Below are 12,613 nucleotides of genomic sequence, written 5' to 3' on the forward strand. Positions count from 1 at the left end.
AAAAGGTTTGTAAATAAATTATTTTAAACCAGAGCAATTATGTTGATAAAAATAAATTCAACCTATTGTATTTCTACAGATAAACCCCATTTTAAGATGAAATCATATTACTACTTTTATCAATTTAATGCGAAAAAGGACGTATTGACTGACACATATCGCGTATGCGCACTTTATCACTTCAAACATGTTATGCATATGGTTGTTGTGAACACACATGTACATAACACATTTTCATGTAAATGAACGTTTGATTTCAGTGCAAAGACTTTCCGAATATATATATGACATATATCGCGCAGTTCATTTGTCAGTTGGCGTATACATATGAAATTAAATTGTTTGAATACATACCATTTCGGTTATCATCTGAAGCCAATTCGTTGATTTCTGCGCGTAAATTTGGCGCGTCCGGCGGATTTCCTCCTCGCTGCATCGTTTTATTGATTGAAATACAATATCTCTACCTATAAATGCGGTTGTGGCTGTGTTCACTTGCAACATGCAACAAATTGCACTTTTGCAGTTTTTGATACATTTTCTTTGAAAAAATCACAAGAAATTCAACTTTTGTGTAGGAGCCATGCTACCGTAATGACGTGAGACTTTGCACGGGCTATCTTTTACGTCATCGACCCCTAATAATTTCAAGTTGAGTTGGCCAAATTAGCCAAAAACAATAAAATTAACCGTCTGACCGAACACAAAACGGACATTTTCTCGAAAACAGCTCAATAATTATCGATAGAGACATAAGAAAACGAAGTGATATTCCGGTAATTTTCATCAACAAAAGAGCAGGTCCTGATGGTAATTCACCAAAACAGATGATAGATTGCACTCACACATTGTCGGTAAATCATTGTATCAAGGATGCGTTCCAGAATTGTGCCAATATAAAAGTCTGATAAAAAGAGAAGTGCATCGAACTACAGCAATGGAAGGAAATGACAGTAAATTTTAAAATTGGTGCGCTGTTTAGTTTCAATTTGATTTGTTAAATTACATTGACGTCCCCTTTGAAATTGGGGGCGCCACCGTCAGCTAAAGATAATACCAACAATAGCGAAATTGAACTATGTTTCGAGTAACAAAAAAATTACTCTTAAATCATAAAATTATTGAAACATTAAAAATCAAAAATCTATTCTTTTTCTTTCAACCACGCGATATTAATATTCAAATAAAATGAATTTAAATGTCATTATTGACAACATAACCTAAATTAATAGTGTCTATCGACCGCAAATATGTTGATATTAGTAAATGAAAGCCAATTCGGTCTGGTTTGAGTTGATATTTTATTAGAATATACCGACGTTTCGAGTCATTTGTGATTCTTCTTCAGGGTCTAAAGAAATCGAATAGTACAATGTATTAGATAGTGTAACAACACCCTCACTTAAAAGAAAAGAATATTAAACTCACTTTTCAATGAATATCTACTATGTCAAACATTTTCTGATTAATTATGTTCATTCAAACAATTTTTTTCTCATTGATTGGTTTGGTTTTATATTTTTGTTTTGCCAAAAAAATTGTTTGAATGAACATAATTAATCAGAAAATGTTTGACATAGTAGATATTCATTGAAAAGTGAGTTTAATATTCTTTTCTTTTAAGTGAGGGTGTTGTTACACTATCTAATACATTGTACTATTCGATTTCTTTAGACCCTGAAGAAGAATCACAAATGATTCGAAACGTCGGTATATTCTAATAAAATATCAACTCAAACCAGACCGAATTGGCTTTCATTTACTAATATAACCGAAATTAGTATGACGTTGAAACAATGACATTTCTTTCTTAAGCACTTCTTCAAAAACAGTCATTTATTTAGTTTCAATGTTTATTTGATTTAGTTTTTTTTCTATTGTTTTTCCTTTTCATTTAATGATTCAAATGTATATCTTTTTTAGCTTTGTATCACTGTCACAGCAATTAAATTTTCATTCAATTTCACACTTAAGGCATTTACTTCACACATTTTCGAATTCGACAATAAAATATACAATCTATATAAATTCATACAAGCAGACCGTATACATAAACAAATTGCAACCTGTTATCTCTGCGCAATCAATATTGCGAAAAAACGAAACAAAAAAAAAATATGACAAAAACCAAAATTTTTTTTTGATAAGATATTCATTGTACAGTGAATCGTTGGCAATATACGAACAACGATCATGATAAATGACTAGAAATTGATTGACTTAAAAGCAAAGCCTCTCCCCTTTTTAGTTTTACATAATATACATTTTTGGTTTGTTTGTTTGTTTTTCTTCTCTTTACATGGCTAAAATCCTAAAATTAAAACATAAAATAAATAAATTAAATAATAAAAAATTCGCTACTGAATGCAACAAGCATTTGACGATTCTGTAGTTTTTTTGGTCAGTCTTCGTTTCATTCCTTCAATGTATACATCGCGATTGAATAAGCCAGCAGCTAATGGTATTCTATTGTTAGATTTGGATAAAGAAAACGATTTATTTATTATCAACATGTTTTTCTGTTTAAATATTGATTAGAAGCAAAATGATAAAAAAAGACGACACTTACGAATCAATTCCAGGTTTGATGCATGTTTTGAATAATGCCCAGACTGGTTTGTGATCGGATGACACAATGCTGAAACATAAAGTATCATAATAGTATTCATAATAATCGAAATAAGAATCACATTTTGCGAAAATGTGTTTACCTCGGCACCGAATCATAGGCAATACATTCCACAATAGCGCTATGCAAAAAACTGGTTAAATTACTCTCACGACGCAATCCAAATGGATTCGATTTATATTTGTACAGAATTCTATCGGTATAGGCGGGTGCTCTTTGTTTACTGGATGTATCGAATTTTTGCGTGCCCGGATCATATTTGTAGGTCGGTGGAAATGTAATATTTGCTTCTTTAAAATCTTTGAATGCAGCACCATTGGCCAATACCGATTTTAATTGATCTGTATGCATATAACCATGGGGTAAATGTGATGGCAACGGAAATTGTGTCGTTTCAATCCATTTGAGAAGTTTTTCCCGTGGTTCACCCAAACGAAAATTTAAATCGCCACACCAAAATACTGCATCGAAATTTTGTGTTACATCTTTATTTTTGCTACGCAAATGTAAATTCTTTGGCAAATCCAATGCATGAATGATTCGCTTAACATCGCTAACACGTTCTTTGACCTTTTGTTGATGTGCCGTTAAATGTGACGTCACAAATAACATCGATGTGCCAAATAAACAAAATGATATTGCAACAGCACCTTTTGTACGGAATGCCGTGCCCGGTCGCACGGATAAACAATCATCTTCGGGTATTGAGCAAAACCAGATTAAATCACGTCGAATAAATACCGCCAAATGTAATGTTCCTAAACTGGTGGCATGCAACATTACATGTGATGGTCCAAGCGTTTCCTGTTATAAATAAAATTACTCGGTTATAGAATTAACAGCCTTTTTTAGTTTAAATAATTTTCATCACCTGTAAAATTACTTCCCACTCAAATCGAAGGGAAGACGATTCCTGTGTTCCAATAACAACCAAATCAGGTACATGCTCAACTCCCGCCGGAAATACAAAATCATTCATTTGCCTAGCAGAATGAAACAGAAAAATATATCAATCATATCACATGGATGCGAAAGTCACATTTATTTACTTTGGTGGATGTTGACCGTTCATATTCCATGTTCCAACAAAAACTTTGATTTCTCGCATCGGCAGAACACGATCCAGTTCCGTGGGACCCAACAATTCTGCTGGCCTCACAGCTAAATTATTCGCCAAATAGCTCCTGAAGTAGAGAGAATAACAAAAAAAAATCATCGAATTATCCTTAATTATTACGTATTCATTGTAAAATTAGGCCAAACTTAACGCTCATCTCTATAACATTGTACGTGCGTGATGCTATTCTATTCATATCATATATACATATATATATATAGCTACAATAATGTGAAAATACTACTTTGTGAACAAAAGTGTATTGTTTGCCGAACTAGAAGTGTAATATATGTGTATCTATTGAATCTTCTGGAAATTGATTTTCACCTGTGTGTGCTCAAATCAAATTGAATGGAAAGTTGGAACGAAAGAAAAAAAAATTGAATAATTGGATTTTCCTATTCGAATGTGAAAAATGCCAATTTTAACACTTTCAAACGCATTGTCATCGAATACGAGCGACCCGTTCACTCAATCACCTCGCACAATGGGTTCTGTTTGAATGACGATTTCGATGAGAGAAAGAGATAAAGAGCGAGATGACGAAATGAAAAAAAATAATACACATTCGTATTATATGCGCTTGCCATTGCGAATAAAGTGTATACATATGAAATGATTGCCTATAGACATATAGATATGCGACTCAATATCATATTTAATACCTTTCTCGTGCCACCTCAGTTGGAATCAAATTTATTAAATGTGCAGCTATTAATGAATTTTTTGCCAATGATTCCGTTTTTCCGGTTCGCTTGGCATTTGGTAATAAGTCACATGAAATAGAACGACTATTTCGATGTTCGTTGGACGTTGGATTCGTGCTTTTCTCGACAATGTTTGGAAATGAATAATGCTGTTGATGCTGTTGATGTTGTTCTTGTTGTTGCAATGGATGCGATTGATGTTCCTTTGATGATGAATTGCATCGATTTGCGTAGCCGGGCGGCAATAATCGTTCACGAAGTCTCGATCGACACGCTGACATTGCAATCGAATGACCAGCTGGAAAATCCAAATCATCACGATTGAATGCAAAATTGCCATCATGTGATTTTGATGTGGGTGACTGTTGTTTGCTCGAATCACAAACAACACTTTCATCAATATCATTTACAATGATCTGTTCTTGGGATTTACTTGTGACTATACTATTTGTTTTGTATGTGATGCTGCTGCTGCGACCGCCGACACTACTACTGTGACAACTACCACCACCGTTGTTAAATCCTTCGTTTGAAATTGAATACGGCACATTGTGTCGGTCATTTGAATAAAAGTGTACACTATTCTTATTCGATGGGCTTTTGCCAACATTCTCAATGTGATCAACAGCATCATCATCGTCATCATCATCATCATCATCATCATCATCGATATAATCGTCAACGGCGTAAAATGCATCGAATGCATTTTGATCGGGTATTAGATTTGAATTACCTATCGGATGACTGTAACGATCGGTTTTGTTGCGAATTTTCTTCTTGGCATTATTGCTGATCTTTCTTAAACAATAGGACGGAGCGGATTGATTGCTGGTTAGGCTTTGATTTGATGAACTATGGCAATGCCAAAATTTATTTAGTCTTCCGATTTTGTGCAGTCGTTTGATTGGCGTTGAGCTAGCCGAAACGCTTGTTTGAAATGGATTATGATGTTCGTTCGATGATAATTGCCGATACGGATGATCATCGTAATTGCTGCTGTTGTTATTGTTTTTCGATTGCGAATGATCCGATTGTTCGTCAACTGATGATGATGATGGATGCGGTTCAACTTTTGTGGAACGTTTTAATAATAATGTATTCAATATGGATTTCTTTGGCTTGGAATTTTCTTTAAAATCCATCAGGAACAAAATCACAATTATTTAAATGTAGTATTGTACTTATTCTAGCGCCAAAATAATATTAACAACAACAACAAGAGAAAAAAAACACCGAACGAAACAAAAAACAAAATACGACAATAGCGCAAAACAAACGGAATAAAAACGTGGCTAATCGATGCACCGAACGAACATTCAAACGAGAAACCACATTCATTCACAGAATCCACACAATTGAACGATTTCGACGGTCAATTTTCGTCATTTATTTGTTTTTTCTTCTTTTGCTTCGTTTTAAATGGACTCTCTCTTTCATATGCGCACATGTCCTTCTAACAACGCTTTTACTATGTCAAACAAATATTTTTAACACAACTATTGCACTTGAACAACAAATTTGATTATATCGTATAATGTAATTATTTCGACGTTATTGCCACTCGATTTTTTCGCTCTCTTTCTTCGCCCGTTTTCTTCTTCCTCTTCTTTTCGTTTATTTTTCTACAATCATCAACATTTTTCCGATGAAAATGATGAAAACTAATGAGAAAACAAAATGAAATAAATTGAAAAAAAAAAAATAATGATGATTATTGATGTTGATACTATGAATTATTGATGCTCAAACGCGTATACTGAATTTATCACTTCGTTTTCTATTTTCATCACACTTCGAAAATAGCAACGACTTTTTCGTAAATTTTCAAACGTAATGCTGTTTTTGAAGCCGACATCGACGACGAAGGAAGAATTGAAAAAAAAAAAAAAACATTACTTACTAAACTTGTCCCATATAATCGCATATAATACAATATTTGTACAATATAATACGCACACAACAATCACCGTATCGCATGCATGTATTCACTAACAATCTACATTTTCTTTTTATTTTATCGATTTATTATTGTTACTAAAAACTTATTACTGTACATAATGTGGACGTTCGAAATCGTATGTTCCCGCTTTTGCAAACAAACCGAATTCGACTTGAAACACGATGATATTTAGGATGTATATGTACTATATGTCTTGGTTGGTATTTTTTTGCTTATTTATTATTATTTTTTGCTTCTCGGTCATACACAACCGTTAGCAATGCGCACTCTTCGACGCTATTACAATTTGAAAATGATTTCGAGTAAAAAAATGTTCGTCAGTTGGATTATTGTTTACATTCTTTGTTTTTCTTTATTTTTTTAGTCATCATTTCTTTGTTTATTGATTATATGGTATGAAATTCATTTTCAATCCTTTACGTAAATTTGCGTCTGCCAAAGAACAGAATGTGTTTGTATGTCAACAGAATGAAATTGTATCACATAAGATTCGTTCCTTTGAGACAAGTGGATTTGTGTACCAAATGGTTCATTTTGTCGTGTTCAATCGCTTGTGCAAATATGTGCCTTACTACAGTACTGTTATGCTGACATTCAACACCAAAGCCACAAAACAGATGATCACATACATATCAAATATTTCTTTCGTTTTTCTCTCTCTCTCTTTTTTTACGTAATCCGTTTCATAGGTTGATTCTTAAGTGGAGCGTCTCTGTCGCACCGATTCGAGGAAGGATAATAAAAAACTTAAATTATTCAAGATATCAGCTAATTTTCCTTATTTTCTTCGTTAAAATCCATTCGAAAAAAAAGTGTCCATTCTTATAATGCACAAAGTTTGAAATGTTCTCTTTTTGTTTGGTTGTTTTTTTTTTTGTGTGTGCTTCCAAACACGTTGTTGAGGCTGAACAACCTCGATAAACTACTTAGTTAGGGATATACGGAGGCGAATCGACGAAGAAGAATAAAACATTCGAAACAAACGAAGAAAATGAATATTATGAACTTTTCAATGAATCGAAAACTGGCGACGAAATTTTTTTTTTATTTACATGTACATATAGAAGCACTTTCGAACGAGCGTGTTACACTCTCCGTTTCAAACACACTATCGCTATAAAATCATTTGCTCACATGGTACCCGAGAATAAACAATACGAGACACAAAACCACATGGTAGCAACACCATAGTGGCATGGTGGTCGTTCTATGTATTGGTTTCCAATGCCGTATAAAATGTGTGGCGCGTTCATGGTGTTTTCGTTGTATGTGTCGTTCGGTCGTCGTCACTGCTGTCATCAAATCCGATGTAGAATAATCTGGTAAATGAGAGGAAGAGAGATGGAAACTCGGTTGGTGTGATAGTTTGATTTTGTTGTTGCTTCTATTTGCCGTCAGTAACAAAGCATGCGCACAATTGTGATAAATTTTCTTTTCATTACATTAGTCAAATAGTGAGAGCCGTCATTAAAAAGTCACCAAATACCAAGCACCCGAACAAAAATATTGGTTTTCAAAATAATCGAAAGCAATTCATCTGTTTTTTGATTCGTGCCAGTAATCGAATAAAAGTGTTTATTATACAAGCATATTGCTTATTATATTTCATTTGTCGTGTGTCATTCACTAATCACTGAGTTTTGCCGGCAAATACCGTGGTTTTTTTTAACACTTTCATTCAGATCAGGAGTTTTCTTCGAACGGTGTAGTGACTTCGAAAAAATATAAAAACAATTGACGTGAATTTTGTACACTTTTATTAACGAAAGCAATGACGGCCCAAACAGTTTTATTGGATTTTTCAATCGATCCGAGCCGAATTGGTGACAAGGTCGGACTAAAAGACACGGTGAAATTATTGGAAAAAGGCCTACTGGAATTTTTTCCACAGCTCAAATTGATCTTTGAGACAAGCACATCCGATGGTCATTTATGTGTTTTCTCACAAAATGATGCGATTTTCCTAAACGCACGTTTCTTCAATCATGGCATCATTGCCATCAACATTGAATATTTCAAAGACAACGTTGAACAGCCGTTTGTTACATTTGATGTAAGTACACACACATATATATATATATATATATATATATATATATATATATATATATAGATTTACTGCTATTTAGCCGGCATCACATTCAAAGTTCTTTTTTTTCCTTTGCGCGCGAAAGAGACACTCGTTTTTTTTCTTCATACAGTGAACACATCGAAAACCACACCATCATTCGGTTTATTCGATTTGTCACTGCGAGTGGGTATAACACAATACTCTATACACAAAACACACGACACGAACAGAAAGAAGCATATGAATTGACGTTTAACAAACTTGATCAATGAAGCGCTTGTTTCTTTTTTCGAAATTTTTTCGTTGACAACCAATCCAAAAGCAATAGCTCGATTGAAACCAGATCTGGGCATCCATCATCTTATGAGATGAATACGGTGGAAAAATGCCAATTTTTCATTGAGCTCATCTTTTCAATTCGTGTACTAATACAGATGTTCACTCTTCACTCGGAGTGAACTGACACACACAATGCTTCTTAGTAATCAAGGATGCAAAGGAAATGGAGTATTTTTCCAAATCACTCTTATATGGTTGATGAATTAAACCACAACGGCGTTATGGTTATGCTCATACATGCACATATTCAAATGGAAATGCTAAATAACAAGAAATAAATCATCGTTTTTTTTTGTAAATTTTTCATAAAGAGTTTCAATGAATTTTGAATGTACTTGTAATTAGAACAAAAAGAAATCGATACTTTTCGCCTACCCAATAATGATAACGAGCAAAGAAGAATATGTCGGAAGATGATTTATTTCAGTATGATTCTTTAAAATGTTTACGCATTGCCATTTCATACGGTGTTCATATGATGATAAAAACAAATCATTAAGCCATTTGTCATTTTATGTGTATATTATTCATAATTTCGATGATGTCGTGAATTATCATGAAATGTGTTCGTTATTTTCGTAGAAGATAAGATCTTTGGAAAAATTATTACGAAAGATGTTAGAAGCAGAACGTTCGAAACATTTTCCGCCGATAAAACGAGGTTGTAGGATCGATGTCTATCTCACAAGCTCAGGTCAGAATTGTTACAAAAAAAATGCAAAACAAAAAAAAAAGATCGCACAAACACACATACACTCAGATCTCTCTTATCCACTCGGCATTAAATACTCTCTAGATTCTACTATATATCTTTTTAACTCACTCAAAATCGGTTGCATGTGATTTTTGTTCGGTGTCACCGCCGTTCGAAATTTATTTCATACTATATAATCAAAAAATATGTATGTACTTAATATAGAATTATCATGGATAAACCACACAAAAAATGAGAAAAAAAAACTAGTAAATAATTGTCTTTCATACAGATGAGATCAGAATGAAATGTCTTAATTGTTTTTAAATGTTGGTTTATATTCAAAATTTTGTCACATGTTGAGAACAGAAAAAATTAGGTTCGTGGAAGAAAGTCGCTTGAGATTAAAAAAATCACTTCACACCAATGCTACAGAAGCCACCAAATGTAAACAAAATTTAATTTAAAAAAAATGAACGCATGTCAATTCATAGATTTCATCCATATTTCTGCAATTAAATTTTAAAATTTGGCCGTTGCCAAAATATAATCGATTTTTTTGAATAGATACATTGTGATAATATGCTTGAGTTTGGAGCGGTTGAGCTACTTCGATTCGTTTGTCTTCTTTTTCATCCTTTATTTTATCCATTCATTTTCCCGTCATTTTTTTTGAATTCATCGTCTCTCTTTTTTCTTAATTTTTCTTTCATTTTACTTTAATTTTAACGATACAAAAAAATCAAACAAATCAAAACATCAAAACAAAATTACTGTGTTTTAGTTAACACGTCAAATGCGAAACCATTTGGAAAAAGTCCTCAATGTAATTGGTCATGCATATCCAGCCATACATAGAAGTCAAATTAGAAAATATTTCCCATCCTCAGGTAAATTGAATCAAATTATTTTTTTTTCTTTGTTTTATAATTTTCTCTGTTTGTTTTTTAATTTTAATTTTCATTTGGTCAATTTAGCTTGTACTTTATTGCTTATGTTTGTGAATTTGTGAAAACAAATAGATATTCTATATTTGTGTAGCGAATTTAGGAAGTGCAGTGTAATTTGTACAATATATAATTAATTCGCATGTCTACTAACATACAGGGTGTGCCAGTGAAACTGATATTTTTATATATGCTTATAAAAAGCGTATTTTGCGACCAAATCCAAAAATTATTTTTGCGTTGTGTAGAGGAAGGCCACATATTTTTAATACATCAGCTAGATTGGATATCTCAATTTTTTTGTTCGGTCTGGAGACATAAATGTGCTAGAAAGAAATCGGTTACGACGCGCAACCTCGTTCAGTCAAATATATGATCTAGTTGTAGCCAAGTTTCCAAACACAAATATTTTTTTCTTTTGTAGCATAAACTATTGATTTCTTAGGAAGTAAAATAAGTGCCCAGCAAAAGAATAATGTTTTTGTGTTGGACACGCCAGGCCCATTCTCAACACAACCTCACTTTTCCTTATTTTTCAGAAAAACGCTTAAAAATCAGCCTGTGAATATAAAACATTATCCAAAAACTATTTTAAATTGTCAGGAACATCTTAATATCTCCTTATAAGAACAAATTAATTTCATTGAATTATCATTTTCCAAGTAAATATGGTCGAACATACAAAAAATATCAGTTTCACTGGCACAACCTGTACACTTCAATTTCTTTTATTTTGTCAATTAGAATAATTTTGATATTTTCAAAATGCATTGATTTAGTGCATTCTTTACCAGAGACTGTTGCTCAGAGCAATATAAGTGAGGAGGAGCGCTCTGGGGAGCTCTGAGGAGCTGTGCCAGTATTCTAACACATACCGCCACAGAGCTCCTCCCCAGAGAGAAAAGATAAAAGTTAAAAAGATGTCTAAAATCATAATATTATCAATCTGAGCAACAGTCTCTGTTTTTTACACTAAGTTTTATAGATTCCTTCTACTGTGATTTTTCTCACTAACGATTTTCTCATTTTTGTTGCATTGTCATTCAGATGAACGAATTCTCGAGTATGACATCGACAAGGTCATATACGAAGGAACCTCACCATTCCAGAAGATACAAATCGTTCACTCGAAAAGTTTGGGAAATATGCTGGTCCTCGATGAACTTCAAAGTAAGGCAATTTTAATATTCTTTTTTTGATTTCATATATTTTACCATTCATTATTAGATATTGCTGAATCGGATCTGATCTACACCGAAACACTGATGCAGCGTGGCATTGAAAATTACGAAGGCAAAGAAATTTGCATCCTTGGCGGTGGCGACGGTGCTCTCTTGTACGAGCTGTTGAAGGAAAAACCGAAATTCGTGACCATGCTCGAAATTGATGAGATGGTGATGCAGGTGTGCAATAAGTATTTGAAATCGATTTGTGGCGACGTTTTGGAATTACGCAAAAGTGATAACTTTGAGGTTAGTAACATTTGTTATCTTTGAACTTTTCCTTAGATCACTATTTTTCATGGGATTTTTCATTTTCCAGATTATCGTTGACGATTGCATGATTTACTTGGACAAATTCATCAAAGAGGGTAAAAAATTCGATTATGTATTTGGTGATTTAACCGATATTCCAATATCGGACACACCGACCGGCGAAGTATGGAACTTTTTCCGTTCGATTCTCGAGCATTCATTTAAAATTCTAAAACCAACCGGAAAGTACTTAACGCACGGCAATGGCGCCAATCGACCAGATTCGTTGAGCATGTTCGAAGAGCAGTTAGAAAAATTGGAACCAAAGGTGAAATTCACCCGAGCTAATGCTTTTGTACCGTCATTCATGGAAGATTGGGTCTTCTATCAAATTACATTTGATGACGTTTGATCGTCAAATCGTACATGGCAAAGTCAATACCACTTCGAAAAGACACCTTCACATATTTAGAAATGAAACAATTTAATAAATTACAAATCCTTATTCTTTTTCTTCGCCTACAGATACTAGATATTAAATGTTCACTTAGCATAACAAACAAAATTTACAGAGAATCTAATGTAGCCTTATATATTAAAACTTATATTAAAACTTCAATTCAATTCAATAAAATATATTTCGAACGATGACAAAATTATCATACATATTAAAA

At 33.2% G+C, this 12,613-nt stretch overlaps 2 protein-coding genes across 4 annotated transcripts; one reads left to right on the plus strand and one right to left on the minus strand.

The window, feature by feature from the left end:
- Positions 1 to 1,701: 1,701 nt before the first annotated feature.
- Positions 1,702 to 7,456, minus strand: LOC116339095 (inositol polyphosphate 5-phosphatase E). Its single transcript, XM_031764753.1, has 7 exons — positions 6,354 to 7,456; positions 4,412 to 6,114; positions 3,679 to 3,813; positions 3,501 to 3,612; positions 2,712 to 3,433; positions 2,570 to 2,638; positions 1,702 to 2,466 (listed from the first exon to the last, which is right to left on the minus strand). The coding sequence occupies exons 2-7, from the start codon at positions 5,593 to 5,595 to the stop codon at positions 2,358 to 2,360; spliced, it is 2,331 nt and encodes a 776-aa protein (XP_031620613.1). The 5' UTR covers positions 5,596 to 6,114; positions 6,354 to 7,456; the 3' UTR covers positions 1,702 to 2,357.
- A 297-nt stretch (positions 7,457 to 7,753) lies between these two features.
- Positions 7,754 to 12,613, plus strand: LOC116339096 (spermine synthase). 3 transcript variants are annotated; one of them, XM_031764756.1, is made up of 6 exons: positions 8,370 to 8,466; positions 9,406 to 9,517; positions 10,302 to 10,407; positions 11,512 to 11,634; positions 11,692 to 11,936; positions 12,007 to 12,613. In XM_031764756.1, the coding sequence occupies exons 2-6, from the start codon at positions 9,497 to 9,499 to the stop codon at positions 12,349 to 12,351; spliced, it is 840 nt and encodes a 279-aa protein (XP_031620616.1). In that variant the 5' UTR covers positions 8,370 to 8,466; positions 9,406 to 9,496; the 3' UTR covers positions 12,352 to 12,613. The 3 variants fall into 3 exon arrangements, with proteins under 3 accessions (XP_031620614.1, XP_031620615.1, XP_031620616.1); XM_031764754.1 differs by lacking the exon at positions 10,302 to 10,407 and having other exon boundaries at positions 7,754 to 8,466; XM_031764755.1 differs by lacking the exon at positions 9,406 to 9,517 and having other exon boundaries at positions 7,763 to 8,466.

This window comes from Contarinia nasturtii, unplaced genomic scaffold (genome assembly GCF_009176525.2).
Source record: "Contarinia nasturtii isolate CC-2019 unplaced genomic scaffold, AAFC_CNas_1.1 Cnas_scaffold_493, whole genome shotgun sequence".
Lineage (NCBI taxonomy): Eukaryota > Metazoa > Arthropoda > Insecta > Diptera > Cecidomyiidae > Contarinia > Contarinia nasturtii.